This window comes from Rhinatrema bivittatum, chromosome 11, assembly GCF_901001135.1.
Source record: "Rhinatrema bivittatum chromosome 11, aRhiBiv1.1, whole genome shotgun sequence".
Classification (NCBI taxonomy): Eukaryota; Metazoa; Chordata; class Amphibia; order Gymnophiona; family Rhinatrematidae; genus Rhinatrema; species Rhinatrema bivittatum.
In genome coordinates this window covers 58,396,222-58,415,090 of record NC_042625.1, presented here as the reverse complement: position 1 = coordinate 58,415,090, position 18,869 = coordinate 58,396,222, and the positions used below count along the sequence as shown (strand labels likewise).

The window sequence follows — 18,869 nt, the reverse complement described above, 5'->3', positions numbered from 1 at the left end:
TTTAGGAGGATCAGTATTGGGTTTCAGTCCTATGGCACAGTCATAGGACCTATGCGGAGGAAGAATGTCAGCAGCTTCTTTGGAAAACACATCACTAAAAGATGCGTATTGAGGCGGCAGTCCCGGCATCGCTGGAGTTGTAGGCATGCAGATGACAGGAGCAATCTCCTTAAGGCACTTTCCATGACAACCTGGACCCCAACGGGAGAGTTCCAAGGAAGCCCAGTCAAATTGGGGTTGGTGCGACTGCAACCAGGGTAACCCCAGGACGATAGGGTGCATGGCCTTCTCTAACACAAAGAAGGGAATTGACTCTGTATGGAGAGCTCCGGTGCGAAGAGTTACCGGTTCGGTTTGGCAAGTCACGTCACCCAGTATGGGCTCCCCATGGATGGAAGATAGAAGTAGTGGAACCTTCAAAGTGACGCGGGGAATCCTCAAATGTTCCACTAGGTGTCGAAGAATAAAGTTGCCTCCTGCCCCTGAATCCACTAGGGCAAGAGTTTGAAACTCAGATGGTCCGCAGATCAAGGAGACTGGGAGAAAGAGTGGAGGAGAAGGCGTAGTAAGGCCTAAGAACAGTCCTCCTGCAGGACTTAGGCCCATCCGTTTTCCGGACGAATTGGGCATGTTGGAACATCATGACCAGCCTGTCCACAATACATACACAGACCATGCCTCTTCCAAAGTCTTCTCTTTTTAGAAGTCAAATGACTTCGACCAAGTTGCATCGGTTCATCTCCACTGGCAACAGGAATTACTGGAACCATCCGAGGTGCAGGTTTGGCACTAGCCTCCTTCTGATCTGGTCCTCTATTAGGCTGGAGTTCTTTCACCTTATCACAAAGCCGATGGTCGATTGTAGTAGCCAAAGCCACTAGTTCATCCAGCGAATCAGGTGTTTCTGGAGCGGCCAGCTTGTCTTTCAAGCGAGTATCCAGGCCTCTGAAGAAGAGAGTTTTCAGGCATTTGGGGTTCCAGCAGAGTCCTGTAGCAAGAGTCTTGAACTCTATCGCAAAATCAGCCAATGGTCGGTTGCCTTGCTTCAGGTCCACCAGGGCAGAACCGGCAATGGTCACTCGGGCAGGATCACCAAAAACGGATTTAAATAAGTCCAAAAATCCATCAATATCCTGCAAAATAGGATCCTTGTGTTCCCACAGTGTAGAGGCCCAAGACAAGGCCCTTCCATCAAGATAAGATAGAATGTAAGTAGTCTTGGAAAAAGCTGTGGGGAAGTGGGACGGCTGTAATGCAAAATGCATGTAGCACTGGTTTAGAAAGCCCCTGGTTCTCTGAATCTCTCCCGAGAAACGAACTGGAGCAGCCAGCGGTACTATAGTCTTTAAAGTTACTTCAGGTAACTGACCTTCATTACTGGAAGTAGCGCCTTGGGTCTTCTGTGCATGCAGTTGATGAAACGCTGAAGTGAGTTTCCCCAATGTGTCTTGCTGTTCAGCAATGTGCAGGGCCAGGCCTGGAATGGCCTGCAGGGTGCTGAGCTGTGCCGGATCCATGGAGTTAGCAATCTGTTATTGTTTGTAAGGTTATGGGTGGACCCTTGGACACTGTGGCAGCTGACCATGCCCACGGGGAGAAGTCCTGTGAGGGGCCACAGGTCAGGCTCAGCTTTGGGATACATAAAACAGAGTTATACCTTTTATTAGACAGAGTTGAGAAGCCACCAGAGGTGGCAGTAGTGAGTAGAGATGAAGCCCGGCTGGGCTTGGGTCCTCAGGATACTGGAACAGCGATTCCCTCTATGGCTGTGCTGTAGTGGAGAAAACTGAGATAGTGAGTACAGTGGAGCATACACAGAGTTCTGGTATAGAGCCTCGTTGTTAAAGTTACTCACACAGCGGTTTCTCCCGGAAGGAAGAAGAAGCTGGAATAGAGGCAGGCCCTCGAGGAGCGAGTACCTGGTTCCAGGGAACAGCTCTGAGGAGATAAAGTTGGAAACTCACTGATGATGTAGGCAGCGGTTTCTTCCAAGCAGAAGCGATAAGTTCAGGCAGCGAGTCAGGGAACATGGGCCCTCGAGTAGCGAGTACCAGTTCCTGATAGTGGCCTGAAAGAAATGAGAGAGGGCCCCGAGGAACGGGTACCTCGTTAGGAAAAAATCCAAAAGTTGGAGAGGCAGAGTAGCTAGGCACGGAGAGCGAATCCCATCCGTAAGGAGTTCCTTGCTAACTCGATTAGCTAGCAAAAAGTGTAGGCTTTTGTATCCGGGATATGTGAAGTCATCGCAGGGGGATGCCCCTGAGGTTCATGCCAAAGAGAGAATAAGAAGCAGGGCCGCTGGGTGCGCGCGCCCTATGGTACCTGGACAATATGGTGAGATGCAGCGCCCAAGCCGGACCAGGGACGCCAGAGAGGTCGGCAGGCAGATGCCGCGGCAGCCAGATGTCCATCAACCGCGGGAGGAGTCGCAAAAAAGCTAAGGTGGGCGGAGTAGAGACGTCGGGCAGCAACAGTCGTAATAGCCTGTTTTCTGTACAGAGTTCCTGTGCTGTCTAGTTGGAAGAAAGCTGTGGCGGTCAATAAAAGCAACAGAATGTTAGGAATTATTAGGAAGGGAATGGCAAATAAAATGGAGGATGTCTTAATGCCGCTGTATCGCTCAATGGTTAGACCACACCTTGAATACTGTGTGAAGTTCTGGTTGCCACATCTCAAAAAAGATAAAGTTTCAGTGGAGAAAGTACAGAGAAAGGTGACCAAAATGATAAAGGCATGGAACAGCTCCCCTATGAGGAAAAGCAAAAGATTTTAGGGATGTTCAGCTTGGAGAAGAGACAGCTGAAAGGGAATATATGTCATGTCTCCCAAATCATGAAAGGTCTTGAACAGTTAAATGTGAAGTAGTTATTTACTCTTTCGGATCATACAAGGACTAGGAGGCACTCCATGAAGTTAAACAATTCAGAGAAAATTAATTTTCATTCAACGCACAATTAAGTTCTGGAATTTGTTGCCAGAGGTTGTGGTTAAGGCAGATAGTGTAGCTGGGTTTTAAAAAGGTTTGGATAAGTTACTGCTATTAATTAATAGGGAATAGCCACTACTTGTTGCTGGCATTAGTAGCATGGGATCTATTTAATGTTTGGGTACTTGCCATGTACTTGTGACTTGGATTGGCCACTGTTGGAGATAGGATACTGGGCTTGATGGACCCTTGGTCTGACCCAGTATGTTCTTATGACTCCTGGGCCCATCCTGTCTACAGAGTTCCTGCACTGGCTTGCTGATGTGGATGGTCTGTTGTCTGCTGCTTACTGTTTACACCCTCCTCTATGCTCTGCCTGTAGTTCTGCTTCCTTGATGTGGTCTCTATCATGGTCCTGCTGTTGTCTCATCTCATCTCTTCCTGCTGCTTCCTCCATGCTGCTGTCTCATCTCCTGGGGCTGCTGCTCTCATCTCACCTATTTTTGCTGCTGCCACCATGCTGCATATTCCAGGCCTGGTCCTGCTGTCTGCTATGTGAACTTTGCTGGTGAGGCCCTTTGCAGTCTCCTTTGAGTGCAGTCTTTCAGCATGGACTGTCTGGGCCTTTTCTTGCCATCACATTGTTGTGTTGGCATCAGCTATAACATTAGAGCTGTAGCAACTGAGTTGCCACTTCCACTTTCTAGGTTCTTTGCTGTAATCACCATTTTGCAGAAGGATAAGATAATAATACTGTATATGTAGTGTGCACATTTGTAACAATGTATGTACATGGATCCACAAAATGTGCTGGTTATTTCAGTTATAGTGTCATGTGCTATTTGATATCTTGTCCTTGCAAAATGTGATTACCAAAGATGTTTAATTGCTTTGAATGTTGTGACTACAAATGTTGTTTAAAAAAGTGGTCACGTATTTTGAAACTTTGCTTTGTTGTTTTGTCTTTTTATTGTATGTTTTTTGTCTTAAGGTTTAACTAGGTTAGAGGTTTGGGACCCACATGACCTTTCATGCTAGAGAACCATTGGCCATTCCAACTAGGCAAATTTCGCACGTGCAAGACCATGTGGCCCAGGCCTTAAAAAAGAAAGCTAATTGTATGTTTCCAAAGAAGCCAGCAAGAGCAAATCATGAAACTCCTTATTGTGAAACTTCAGAAGAGGCTCATGTTGACTTCTCCAGAGAGCATACTCTTAGCTAACTGTTGGGTACATGGGCTTGTACAGTGCATTCAGAAGGTATTCAGACCCCTTCACTTTTCCACATTTTATTACATTACAACCTTATTCTAAAATGGATAATATGTAATTTTCCCTTCTCAATCGACACACAATACCCCACAATAACAAAGAAAAACCAGGTTTGTAGAAATTTGTGCAAATTAATTAAAAAAAAATCAAAACTGAAATATCACATTTACATAAGTATTCAGACCCTTTGCTATAACACTCAAATTTGAGCTCAGGTGCATCCTGTTTCCATTGATCATCCTTAAGATGTTTCTCCAACTTGATTGGAGTCCACCTGTGGTAAATTCAATTAATTGTACACGATTTGTAAAGGCACACACATGTCTATATAAGGTCCCACAGTTGAGAGTGCATGTCAGAGCAAAATCAAAGCCATGAAGTTGAAGGAATTGTCTGTAGCCCTCCAGGAGAAGGTTGTGTTGAGAAAGGGTAAAAAAAAAATTGCTGCAGCATTGAAGAACCCCAAAAACACTGTGGCCTCCATCATTCTTAAATGGAAGAAGTTCAGAACCACTAGGACTTTTCCTAGAACTGGCTGCTTGCCCAAACTGAGCGTCGGAGAAGGGCCTTGGTCAGTTAGGTGACCAAGAACATGATGGTCACTCTGACAGAGCTCCAGAGTTCTACTGTGGAGATGGGCGAATCTTCCAGAAGGATAGCCATTTCTGAATAACTCCATCAATCAGTCTTATGGCAGTTATTCCTCAGTAAAAGGCACATGACAGCTCACTTGGAGTTTGCTAAAAGGCTTTAAAGGGCTCTCAGAGCAAGAGAAACAAGAATCTCTGGATTGATGAAACCAAGATTGAACTCTTTGATCTGAATGCCAAGCGTCACGTCTGGAGGAAGTCAAGCACCGCTCATCACCTAGCAAATACCATCCTTATGATAAAGGATAGTGGTGGCAGGATCGCCTCAGACTGAGGCGATGATTCACCCTCCAACAGGTCAACAACATAGCCAAGACAATGTAGGAGTGCTTAGGGACAAGTCTGTGAATGTCTTTGAGTAGCCCAGCCAGAGCCTGGACTTGGACCCAATCGAACATCTCTGAGGAGTCGTGAAAATAGCTGTACATCAATGCTCCTCCAACCAACCTGACAGAGCGTGAGAGGATCTGCAAAGAAGAATGGGAGAAAATCCCCAAATCCAGGTGTGTCAACATTATAGTGTCATACCCAAGAAGACTTGAGGCTGTAATCACTGCAAAAGATGCCTCAACAAAGTACTGAGTAAAGGATCTGAATATTTGTGTAAATGTGATATTTCAGTTTTTTATTTTTCATTTGCATAGATGTCTACAAACCTGATATCTCTTTGTCGTCATGGGGTGTTGTGTAGCTTGAAGAGAGAAAATAATGCATGGTATCCATTTTAGAATAAGGCTTTATCATAACAAAATGTGGAAAAAATGAAGGAGTCTGAATATTTTCTGAATGCACTATATGTGAAATGGCCACTATTTAGCTAGTGTTCACCTCCATACACTGTCAAGTGGACTAGATGTTAATTTGACATTTCAGTATCAAAACCCAAACCTGAGCTTTCTAGGATTTCAGTAAATGTCAGAAACAAAAACAAGCTCTTACCTGTGGATACACAGGACAGTAATTCCCAAGCCCAGCACACAATGATAGCATTTTCAGCCACAATCCGCATGCTTAAACTGTCCCTCTCTTACTTGTAATCTGGGTAAGGCGGAGCTTTGTACAGATGCCCTGGATCAGAAAGTGCAAAGCACTGCAGTCCTGTCTTTCCTTAGGAACGGTGAGAACCTGTATCAGGATTTGAATGAGGCAGGAATACTGCATCCACTGTTGCTGCCATGAAACTATAGCAGGCAAAAGGCTGAGATCTATCTGACGCTACACTTGTTGAGAGTGATTGGAGCAAGCAGGTTCGCAGCAAGCCTGGCCTAGGCTGCTGTAGTTTACAATGCTTCCTTTCTGGGCTGCACAATTTGATCCTTCCGGGTTTCTTATTCATTAACTAGGAGAAGGCACGCCCACTGTGCTCAGGTGAGGTAAGCAGCTCTTAAACACACACTGACACTTTACGTATGATTTCCTGGGCAAACATCTCTTCCTTTGTATCTGAAAAGGCATCTCACATTCTCTCACTTTCAGTTAAAAAAGGCAGTTTCTTCCCTGTCCATCCACTTAAAATATCTCCTAATATTTTCACATGTTAGAAATAAAGGAAATGTACTACTTGATTTAAAAAAAAAAAAAAAAAAAAGCTACCGAATGATGTTCAGAGAAATGCTCATTGTTTCCACAAATCTTTGCTGGAGATCTAATACGTTTGATGGAGACTCAAATATATTAAATGAAATCAATAGGTGCCCAGAAGGCAGGAGGCCTGGCAGACTATAAATGCATTGTCATAGAGTCTGTATGCTCTTCCACAGAAGTTACAGTTGTAATCCCTTTTTATGAGTTTCTTAATCTCAAAGGGCACACAAAAGAATTTAGTTTTCCAGGCGCTATCTCTGCTACTACTATTTCCCCTTATTACTTCTAGGTGTGAGCAGGGCCAGTGCAAGGTTATTAGGTGCCTTAGGTGAAACTTACAGCCTGCAGCCCCATCCTCCCACCCCACCCCACCCCACCCCAGGGTCTCACACTCCCTACACACAAATAAAAGGATGCATTTATAATAATTTGACATAGAAAGGCATTTAAAATACCATCTTCAGAGATAAAAATATCACTTATAACATGTATATTATATTTATATGAACTGTTGTGGTGCCAACCAGAAAAACTGCAGAAAAAAGTTAAAAGGACTCTTGGAATTGATATTAGGCCTATTGTAATGTTTGTTGGGTATGGGCTTGGCCCTTAGAAAGTCAGGAATAAACGGTATTATGATTATTGTGAACCTCTCATACCAAAACAGTACTATCAGTACTCAAACAGTAATAATTCTACCTATGAAAAAACAACACTGCAAATATTACACCAGGCCCTAAAACACCAATACACCTCCTATTAGGAAAATAGAACAAGCCAGGTTTCTGTAAATCCTATAAGCTAGCAGAATACCTCATTTTAGTCATACATGCAAAACACAGACAGATCTTCACCAAATACAGAATAAGGACACCATAAACTATAAATAGTGTTACGATCCTGCTCGTGGAGCCCATCCCGCGAGCAGGCCCTCCACTCACCACTGTGCTGGCCCGACGCCACAGGACTCTTTCATGTGGCCTAGGCCACCCCCATGCCACCACTGCTGCCGCCAGACTCTGCTTCGGCGCAGCCTGGACTGCTGCGCAGCTCCCATCCCGGACCGTACTGCCGCTGTCTTCATCTTCGTGGCATGGAGCCGCCGCTGTCTTCATCAATTGCGCAGCAGGATGCCGCAGCAGGAAGCCACCTCTGGCCTTGCTCCTTTGCGGCTGGGACGCCGCCGACACCGATCTGCCTCCGGGCTCCTCTAGGCACGGGCACATGCCTCTCCTCTTCATTTAATGGGCCAGCGGCGGGAAAAGCCCGCGGCCCCACCGGATGATGTCATCAGTCCTTGCCCTAGTCCAGCCCTATAAAAGGGCTCAGCTTCACTTCCTCTGGGCCTTCGAACTGGGTTCCATGGTCGTCCATGTTCCTCTTCTCTGGTCAAGATCTTCTGTGGTCTGCTCCTGTCCAGATGGTTCTGTGTTCCATGTTCTTGATGTTCCTGGTCTCCTTCGTCTGATGTTCCTGGTCTTGATCCTTATTGGATCTCCTTCATCATCTGTTCCTCATCCTGAAGTCCTGATGTTCCAAGTCCTGAATCAGCAATGTTGCCAACGGGGCTGCTCTGCTTTTCTGCTTACGAAGGCTGCATTGCTTTTCTTTTGTTGAGGACCCGCTGTCAGCTGGCCATACTGCTCTCGTTGGCACATGGTGCCTTTTGGTAGCGGTGCCTATGGCCGTGGCCATATTGGTCATAGGCACGCTATGGCTCTGCATTCTTGCACTGAGAGGTAAGATGCCCAGTCTCTGGGGAAAATCCTACTCTGTGTGGGCTTCCTGTAGTACATGGAACAATTGTACATGAGTCCTAGTAACCAGCCTTTGTCCTGATCATCTCGATGAAAATCCTGTTGCAGGTCTTCAGATTTCTTCATTTTATTCCTTTCAGATATGGAACCTGCCAGGTACTTGTGACCTGGAAACAGGATACTAGGCTTGATGGATCTTTAGTCTGACCCAGTATGACAAGTCTTATGCATTGGCTCCTCAGACGAGACTCTGAGTTGAGGAGGCTTGGCTAGAATGACTGGGCATTAGAAGGTGGGGGCTAGTTGGGCTGGATGATGAATTGAAGCCCTCTCTCGGGTCCGGCCCTGAAACCATACAATCCAAACGGATTGCCAGCCGAATCTAATCCTCCAGAGAGTCTGCTGGCTCCCACCTGGCCAGCTCATCTTTGATGGTTTCAGATAGCCCTTGCCAGACGATTGCCATGAGGCTGTTATCTCTCAACTGTAGTTCAGAAGCCAGGGTCCTAAACTGTACAACTTACTCCCTGACAGAGTGAGATCTGCAATAGGTCAGAAGCCACTGAAGCGGGGCATCCCAGTTCATCGAACACCAGACAAAAGTCCCGAAGGAAGTTATCCAAATCCTCCAATAGAGGGTCTTCTCACTCCCAGAGTAGAGATGCCCAGGCCAAGTTAGAACCTTCCAGTAGAGACAGGATGAAAGTAATCTTCATCTTGACAGTAGAGAACAGGGGCACCTGAAGTGTAAAGTGCATACTACATTGATTAATAAAGCCTCTGCACTCTTGAAGACCTCCATTGAAGCATGGTGGAGGGGTAATCGAAGAACAGGATTTGCAGGTGCAGCAGGAGGTGCGGGTGCAGGGAGAGCATCCATACATTTATTTATTTAACTCTTTTCTATACCGACATTCATGATCATTATCATATCACATCGGTTTACAAAGAACAAGGGGTTATAACTTTAACAAACCAATTAAACCAGAAGCAAGCAGTTACAATAAACAAGGTGGAATAAACTTGGGAGCTAAGGTAGCCGGAAACATAGGACAGAAGAAGACAGTTAACAAATTAAAATTAAAAATTGAATGTATTAAAAATACTTAGCAGACAGGTGCCTAGCTGCATATAAAGCGAAGTATGGCTAATGGGCCATCTGCATGTTTCGGAAAGTTTAAGGGAAGGCTTGAAGGAATAGCTAGGTCTTGAGTTTTTTCCGAAATGTTAGATGACAGGGCTCCAGTCTGAGGACTGTGGGCATAGTATTCCAAATGGCAGGACCCACTGTCGAGAATGCTCGGTCTTTAGTCGCTGTGTGGCATGTGGCTTTGGTTGGGGGAGCTTGCAGGGTTCCTTTGTACGCGTCTCTGATGGGTCTAGTAGAGGTGTGAAGTCTGAATGGGATATCTAGGTCGAGCTGTAGTTGTTTGTGGATGGTTTTGTGTATTAAGGTGAGGGACTTGTGTAGGATTCTGTAATTTACTGGAAGCCAGTGTAAGTTCCGGAGGATGGGTGTGATGTGTTCTCTGCGGTTGGTGTTAGTCAAGATTCTAGCCGCGGCGTTCTGGAGCATCTGTAGTGGTTTGGTGGTGGAAATGGGGAGCCCAAGGAAGAGAGCGTTGCAGTAGTCTATTTTGGCAAAGAGCATGGTTTGGAGGACTGTCCTAAAATCATGGAAATGAAGGAGGGGTTTGAGCCTTTTCAAAACTTGTAGTTTATAAAAACAATAGGAAAATTAGTTTCTTACCTGATAATTTTCGTTCCTGTAGTACCAAGGATCAGTCCAGACGCTTCTTTAAGCAACTGCAGATAGCGTATTGGAGCAGATAAAGGCACTGTAGACTTAACCGTTACTTCTGGCGGTGTAACTTGTTTATCTGCGGCAGCTGGTGTATTCATCTGTGCGTGCAACTGATTAAAGGCAGCAGTCAAGTTGTCCAACAAATTCTGTTGTTCGGAGATTCGCTGGGCCAAGCCCGGAATGGCCTGTAAAGCAGTGAGCTGAGCCGAATCCATGGAGTTAGCAATCTGTTATGGTTATGAGGTGTTGGAGTGGATTCTTGGGTACTACAGTGATGGCCACTCCCATGGGGAGGAGTCCCATGGGGAACTGCAGTACCAGGCTAGACTCTTACACTCAGACACAGAGATAGGTGAGATAGACCGATGGTTAGTACTCACTGAAGCAGAAGCTGTATCTGTAGAGTTCCTGGCAGGCAGAAGTTGTAGAGAGCAGGCCCTCGAGGAGCAAGTACCTGGTATCCCAGGATAGGCACCTGAAAGAAAGCAAAAGGGCCCCCGAGAAGCGGGTACCCAAGTTAGAGTTGAATTACCCCGAAGGGTGGAGAGAGCTTCCAGCGGCAACTAGGAAGCAGCAGAGCAGCTTAGACCAGAGCTATTCCAATCCTTGCTAACTCGGTTTGTTAGCAAATGAAGGGCAGGCTAAATACCAGGATGTGCTGACGTCACTTGGAGGGGACGCCCCCGAGGTTCTCGCCATGACGTGGATAAAGACGTGGGTGGCGTGCGCGCGCGCACCCTAGGAGGCCCTTAGGAAAATCATGGCGAACGCCGTCGCCGTTGCCGATCCAGGGACGCCGGGGAGAGCAGCATGAAGACGAGGTGGCAGCCAACTTCCCAAGGCTTGAGGACAGAGAAGGAAGAAAGGTGAGGCACAGAGGTTGAGGCCGTCTGAGACCGATGGACACAACAGCTGCAACCCTTGCCAGCGCCAGATGAATCCTGGACACATATAACAACCGATTTTCAGGTAGACTTACCACTCTCCAACGGGAGCAATACCATCTGGGTCACCGTTGACCGCTTCTCCAGGATGGCACATTTCGTAGCCTTACCAGGATTACCTTCTGCTGTGGAGTTAGTGAGACTCTTCATCAAACATATCTTCCGCCTTCACGGAATTCCTAAATATATTCTGTCCGACAGAGGAATACAATTTACTGCTAAATTCTGAAGAGCCTTATGTCAAAAATTTGACGTCTCCTTGGACTTAACCTCTGCTTACCACCCTCAGTCTAATGGACAGACCGAAAGAATGAACAGAACGCTTAAACAGTTTCTACAGTCCTACGTTAATTCAAGACAGAGTGACTGGGCAGAACTGCTGCCTTGGGCAGAATTTGCTATCAACTAGCATCCTGCTACATCTACGGGGTCTTCTCCCTTCTAACTCGTCTATGGACAACAACCACTTCCTCCTCTGCCAATTCCCTTATCAGTGGCTTCTCCTGCCACACAGGCCACTGCAGCAGAGATATCTCAGCTTTGGAAGCAAACGAAGGATCTGCTCCTCAAAGCAGGACAGAAAGCAAAAAAGATCTACGATGCTCACCATCGAGAGGCACCTCAGTTTCAGCCTGGAGACAAAGTCTGGCTGAGTACCAAGTTCCTCCGTCTTAAATTACCTTCAGCATGTTTTGCACCTCGCTATGTAGGACCCTTTGCAATTCTTCGGCGCTTGGGAAATTTGACGTACAGTTGGAAACTACCTCCATCTACGAGAATACACAACGCTTTTCATGTCTCTCTGTTAAAACCCTTGATGCTCTCATAGTTCTCTAAGAAGACCCCAGAACCCACTAATCTGGACACAGAGGACGACATTGAGTATGCTGTGGATGACATCATGGATGTCCGTAAGAGAGGCAAGATGTGGGAATACCTCATCTCCTGGGAGGGTTATGGACCAGAAGAAAACTCATGGGAGCCTCTGGCCAACATTATGGACAAAGACATGGTACGTCAATTTCATCTCGCACACCCTCGGAAACCCAGACCACCAGGAAGAGGTCCTGGAGGGGGCCCTTTGAAGGGGGTACTGTTGCGTCCGTCGGTCGCAGACGGCTGCGACGGCTGCGACCACTCTGCCTCACCTCTCTTCTACCCTTTTCCTCCTCCCTTGGAAGGATGGCTGCCTCCGGTGCTGATTGCCGAAACCCTCGGCATCTCCGATACAGCATGGGCATCCCTGTCCGCCATGCTTCTTCCTGAGGTCTGTTAGGGTGCGCATGCGCACGCTCCCTACGCTTTTGAATACGTCATGGCGGGAACCTCGGGGGCATCCCCACTGCATGATGTCAGTACCTCCGGGTATTTAAACCTCCGCTCCGCTCCACTAGAACGAGTTAGCAAGGACTTCGGTTTTGCTACTCTGACCGCTTCTAAGCTGCTCGCTTGGATTCCTCTTACCCTCCTGGGTATATCACTCCTACAGAAGCTCTGGGTACTCGCTCCTCGGGGGCCTCTCGCTTCTACCTGCCCTTCAGGGTTCTACTGACTAACGTAAGGACACCCACTCCTCGGGGGTCCTGTCTACCTTTCTTTCAGGATCCCTCAGCGCTTCTAGGTACTCGCTCCTCGAGGGCCTATCCTGCTCAGGGTATCCTGCACCTCGGACAACAGGTCCTTCTCTTCATCCTACCACCAAAGGAAGCTACCAGCACTGCCTCTCTGTGAGTACATCTACGCTCCAGCTCTCCTCATTTCACCTTTCAGGTTCACAGCTTATCCCGCGCTGCGGAACACTACCGGTCGTTTGCTACACCTGGGTGAGACCATCTACTACCAAGACTGTCTGAGCTTACTGAGGTATCGCTGGCTCCCAATTAAGTACAGAGTGAAATTTAAAATACTATCCTTAATACACTCACTTATAAATACCCAGGACTCCATCTGGTTATGTACATCCCTAAGGCTGTATAAACCATCCAGGAATCTGAGATCTGACAGTAAAGATTTGCTTGAGGTCCCCACAGTTCGGCTTGGAAGATTAAACATCACAAGAGAAAGAGCTTTTTCTATAGCTGGTCCCATACTCTGGAACTCCATCCCAATTGCTCTGAGACAAATCTTCAATCACAAAGAATTAAAAAAATCATTAAAAACGCATCTGTTTAAAGAAGCATTTGCAGGCCTTGAGCAACAGAACAAATAAATAACAAACATCTTCATATATCATATTATTACTGCCATTTCTTAATGCAATTGAACTCTCTTATTGTTTTATTTGCTTTCTTGACTGTTTCTTGTTTTTGTAAATTTTAAGCATAGGAGTTATATACTGAGACGTATGAGAATAGGGATTAAACCATGATTTGTATTTCTCTCTGTTACTGTTTTTTGTTTATTTTTATTTTTATATATTTTTTAACTCTTTTATTTTTACTTCGACTTTTATTTTGTGTTCCGCGGCCGCGGACGCCTGCGGTCGCGGTCCCCTACCTTCGCCCTGTCGGCAGGCCGCCGCGGCAACGTCGGGGGAAGCCGCGGGAATCCGGTGCCCATTGTTCCCGCATGTTGGTGCGGATCTCTGGGGTGGCCGCCAGGTTGAGAGCCGTCCCTGCTCCTCCCTTGCGGCATCTGGCAACCTTCCTCTGTGGCCAGGAATCCAAGATGGCCGTCGCCATCTTAGGCATGAGGCCGCGCCACCTCACAGGATTTAAAGGGACCTCGTCCCTTTAATAGCCTGCACCTGTTTCCAATGAGCCAGAGCAGAGGAAGTATATAAGGAGACTTCCTCTGCTCATTCCTTGACTTGGCAACAGCTTGTTCGAGTCTGCTTGCTTCGGTGAGTCTTCTTATACTTCGGATCCTTGCTTCCTGGTTCTTGTCTCGTCTCTTTGATTCCTTGGTTCCTGACTTCGGACTGGCAAGCGGTGATTCCTGGTGTGTGACTTCGGACTGGCAAGCGGCGTTCCCTTGGTGTGTGACCTCAGACTGGTAAGCGACGACCCTCTGGCACTTGACCTTGGACTTCTTCTGGACCATCGTCTCCAAGGGCCCACCTAAGTCCCTGCGGCCCGGGTCCCTACGGGCGCCTCCCGGGGGGACCGCGAGCTTCCAGTGGCGAAGACCCAGTTGGCTCCTCCGACGTCTCGACTCTTCGCCTTCATCACAGTTGCCTCAGTCTCCAGTGCCGAGGGTCAGCCGGTCACATCTTCTGTCTCGCCTCGCCTCGCCACCCGACGGGAGACCCTAAGGATCCACCTCCTAAGGTATACCATCCTCCCATCGGCCCAAGGGTTCACAAGCCTGAGCATAACATATTTCTCTTAAGAACCGTTATTTAATTTATTAATATACCCTATAGTTTTTTTTTGATGATTTGTAAACCGTTTTGGTCAATTCCTATTGTGAAAGACGGTATAGAAATGTTTTTATATTTTTATATAAAAACAGAAATATGTGATGTTTTTAAATAAATAAAAATAATACTTACCATTCCTTGGGCAAGATTCTACTCTACAATTGCAGTATAATAAAGCTTTCTTTCCTCAGTGTCTGCTTCCTAGAGCTAGCCTATCGTTGTGGTTCCCCACGAGGCCCCTCCCCATGGGAGGAGTCATCGCCACTTCAACCAAGAGTCCACAATATGCCACAAACCCAACACTGTGATTGTATGCACTGAATTCCACAGTCTGGGTAAACAAATAAGCATGGGTGTAACTTGCTCGCTACAGCGGTTACTACCCCGAATCAATTAAGCCTGAAACTTCACTTTCAATACATATCCAGAGAAGCTCCCTGTTTCAATGGCAGGGGGAAATGAAGAAAAGTGGCTTTATATTCAGATAACAACCAACAAGGACTGAATTTCACAGGCTGGGTAAACAAATAAGCATGGGTGTAGCTTGCTTGCTATGGCGGTTACTATCCCGAATCAATTAAGCCTGATACTTCAATTTCAATACATATTCAGAGAATATTCCTGCTTCAACGGCAAGGGAAAATAAAGAAAAGTGGATTTATATTCGGATAACAACCAACAAGGACTGAATGGCACAGGCTGGGTAAACAAATAAGGGTAGGAGTAGTTTGCTTATTGCGGCGGTTACTACCCCTAACCAATTAAGCTAGATACTTCACTTAGAAGTAGTTCCAGCACTACTCTCTACATTAATGGCAGGGGTGGAAGGGAAATAGAACCAAAAGGTTGCATTAACAGTGGGGGTGGAAGGAAAATAGAACCAAAAGAGTACTAAAGGCCAAGAGTAACAGATAAGTATGAGAGAGTGAGAAAAACAAAAGTGTGAAAGCTTGCTGGGCAGACTGGATGGGCCATTTGGTCTTCTTCTGCCGTCATTTCTATGTTTCTATGTTGTAAAAAGTCTATTGTAAATTATATTGACCAGTAAATTGTTTGCCACACATTATCTCTATGATGATGAAATATTTTCTAACATTGATTCTGAAGCTTCCTCCTTGGATTTTCATATTGTTCTCAGTTCAGACCATGCACACTGGCATTCTGCCCAGAGGACTAATTTCACTGGGATCTACATTGAGAGTTACCTGAGGGGCTTATTACCTAAATGCACACAGGACTCCCTCAAGGGCTTCCCCAATGTCAACACACACACAATTACTGGAATTATACCCTGGAGCTTGAACCCAGGAGTTTATTCCCCACACAAATACTCACACTCTGACTCAGTACATCATGGTTCCAGGTCTTTATGAAAGTAGGTTTATTCAAGTGATATGAGGATAGAAAGGAGAATAAATAAAATGATAAAATACAGAAGAGTTACTTGCAGATAATAACAATTACTAAAGAGAATACCTACATATGTAAATATATAGATATATACACACAAAGGGGCAGATTTTAAAACGTACGCACGTGGCCTACATTTGTGTGCGCTACTCGGCGCGCACAAATGTACGCCCGATTTTATAACATGCGCACGCAGCTGCGCGCCTGTTATAAAATCAGGGGTCGGCGCGAGCGCACGCGCGCAAGAGGATGCACACTAGTGCACCTTGCGTGCGCCGAGCCCTCTGGGAGACCAGCTGGCTTTCCCCATTCCCTCCGAGGCTGTTCCGAAATCGGAGTGGCCTCGGAGGGAACTTTCCTTCCCACCCCCACCTTCCCCTCCCTTCTGCTACCTGCTCTGCCCCCCAGCCCAGGAAAAAAAAACCCATACCTTTGTTTTAGAAGTTACGCCTGCCAGAGGCAGGTGTAACTTGTGCACACCGGCCGAGTGCTGTGCCGGCGCGCAATCCCCAGCCGCTGTGCTGGAGTCTCGGCCACACCTCCTGGACCGCCCCGGACCAGCCAGACACGCCCCCGGACTGCCCCTCCACGCCCACGAGCCGTCTGCAGCCCCCATCCCGCCCCCTGCCCGCCCATTCAGAAAAGCCCCGGGACACTTTACGCACGCTGCAGGACTTTTGAAAATAGGCCCGGCACGCGTAACCCCCCTACACGCGTAAATCCTCCTGGTTTTACGCACGTAGGGCTTTGAAAATCTGCCCCAAAGCTTACATTTCCAAGGGATCAGTCTGTGCTATCATGTCCAGGAAGCGATCCCTCTCTCCCCTAGCTATTCTCTCATTTTTTATATACTAAAAACTGGCAATTGATTGGGACAGGTGCAATGTCCCTTCTCTCTCTGTGATTTTATCAGTTCCAAGCACAGGTGTGAGGCCTCCTGAAATCTCTGACTCTGGTACCACTTAAATGCCTTCTTTCCCATCTAGAAACTGCTGACACTACAGTTCTCAGATTCTTGCCTGTTCAGAAGCATTTTTTACAATCTCACTTGTGTTTCAAGTCCAGCATTATTATATTCCTATTGTACTGTTCACTTCGCATTTTATTTGTTTCATTGCTGCTTGTTTCTGTACTACTTGTTTTGGTTCACCTAATAAAAGATGTTTATACATACAATCTCACTTGTCACAATAAATCAGGGATAAACCATAGAGTCACATATTATGAGTACGTGAAAATGACCATCATGTAGCACAGGGCTGACACAACTGAATTTGTGTTTCAAATTCCCTGAAATGTGCTTAAAATATAATAATCTGTCATTTAATATTTAATGAGTTTCCATATTTCTAAAGTGTGAGTCCATATTTTTAAAGCATTTTCTTTTTGTTTTGCATTTAAAACTTTGAAAAAATCTCTAGATTTTCACATTCTATTATAATGAAATCAGCACTTATCTGAAGATTTATTCTTCTGGGAAAGTAAAACTGCTTTATCCATGATTTATCATGAGAAGTGGGATTGTATGCATATCATTGAAAAGATTCTTACACTTTTTGGGGTTTTTTTGTACATAAGCATTTTTTAGCATTTCACAGGGTAAAACAGAGAGGTTGGCCTGTAGCCTTCAAACTAGACTCAGTAAACTTCCATTACAATCCACCCCTCACACAGACAACCAATTAGGACCTTACATTAGGAAACAAAAATAAACAAAAAAATGTTCTGATTAATGGGTTCAGAGCTATAAGGTAGATTTTAAAAGCATTGCCTATGCAAAAATGGCCACATATGTGTTATGTGGGCGGTGCTTGAGCAATGCAATTTTAAGAAGCCAGGAAGAATGTGCATTCAGAATAAAGAGGGAGAAAAGAGTGGGCCAAGACTGGTGCATGTAACCATGAATTTTGCAAAGGTAACACACAAATGTTGCCTGCATAACTTTGCTAGTGGTTCTTATGAGGCACGAGACTGAGAAGAGATTTCTACATAGGGTTAGTCTGACACTCTATATAAAGGTATCTCGGTAGAGGGGCACTTTGAATTGAGGTGGATGGTGTCACAGACACATTCAAAGGTATTCATTGTAAAAGTGACATCACTAAAGAATTGTTGTCCTCATAAGCGATGAAAAGGAGTTGATTTGTACAATGCAACTAGCAGACTTCTCATTGCTTATAAGGAGAGGGACTACCTGAACCACGGTCCAAGTCTGGATTTGTTGACATTGTTCACAAGCTAGGTTATACCATTTTGTTTGAAGTGCATTAAAAAATCAGCTGAAAAAAACTTTTGAGACCTATGATTATATTTGGACACAAGAAAGAGTAATGTGACTTCTCTATAATTAAAGTGATGCAAAGCCTCTCATTATGAAGGTCCCTTTACAAAACGTACAAATCCAATAACATTTTGCAGTTTGCGAACTGTGATACATTAATATTTACTTCCTCATAGAACAATAAAATAAAGAAATATGTCATCAATAGTAGTAAAACCACACAAATAAAGCATTTAATTCAAAACAGCAAACGGCTAGAATAACATCCAATAATTAAAGCTCATATAAACATTTTCCGAACACCAATAAAATATTTCAAAACAGACACATCAAATAATACCCAATAATTAAAACTCATAAGAATTTTTATAAATTCACTCCATACCTGTGAACTTTTGATTTCCAGATACTGTGAGACTGTCATGGATTAGCATACATACACACATATACATGCTGTCTCGCTCTCAGGCACACACGTTCTCTCTCACTCACTCACACATGCATGCACACACACATATGTTCTCTCTCACAAATATATATGTTCAGTCTCACTCACACACTCTCCTGCACACACACACACACATACTCTCTCACTTTTCCCCCTCTTGAAACAGCAGTCCCCAATGGGACTTCTTCTTGGGGCCTCAGGGGCTGACTCAATTCTGGCCTTGTGCTTCTTCCTGAAGAGCAGGTCACACCACTTCTCCTCCTCCCAAGGCCCTACCGGTGATTCCAGGTCACCACACTCCTCCTACTCAGGCTGCGTTGCTCCCAATGGCATCAATAAGCAACGTCGCCAGCAGGCGCAGCACTATGGCAGGGCGCCCCTTGTGGCTAGTGCTCCAGTTGGATTCCTGATGTACTGGGTCATCTATGTATGG

At 45.7% G+C, this 18,869-nt stretch overlaps 1 protein-coding gene across 3 annotated transcripts in view; it reads right to left on the bottom strand.

The window, feature by feature from the left end:
• VSIG10 (V-set and immunoglobulin domain containing 10) overlaps nucleotides 1–6,140 on the bottom strand; it is a 52,740-nt gene extending 46,600 nt beyond the window's left edge. For 2 of the 3 annotated variants that reach the window (XM_029571357.1, XM_029571358.1), the window contains exon 1: nucleotides 5,879–6,140. In XM_029571357.1, the coding sequence (XP_029427217.1) occupies nucleotides 5,879–6,008 (130 nt within the window). In that variant the 5' untranslated portion in view covers nucleotides 6,009–6,140. Of the gene's footprint in view, nucleotides 1–5,786 lie in introns of all 3 variants that reach the window. The other variant, XM_029571359.1, reaches the window with a different exon arrangement.
• Nucleotides 6,141–18,869: the final 12,729 nt, after the last annotated feature.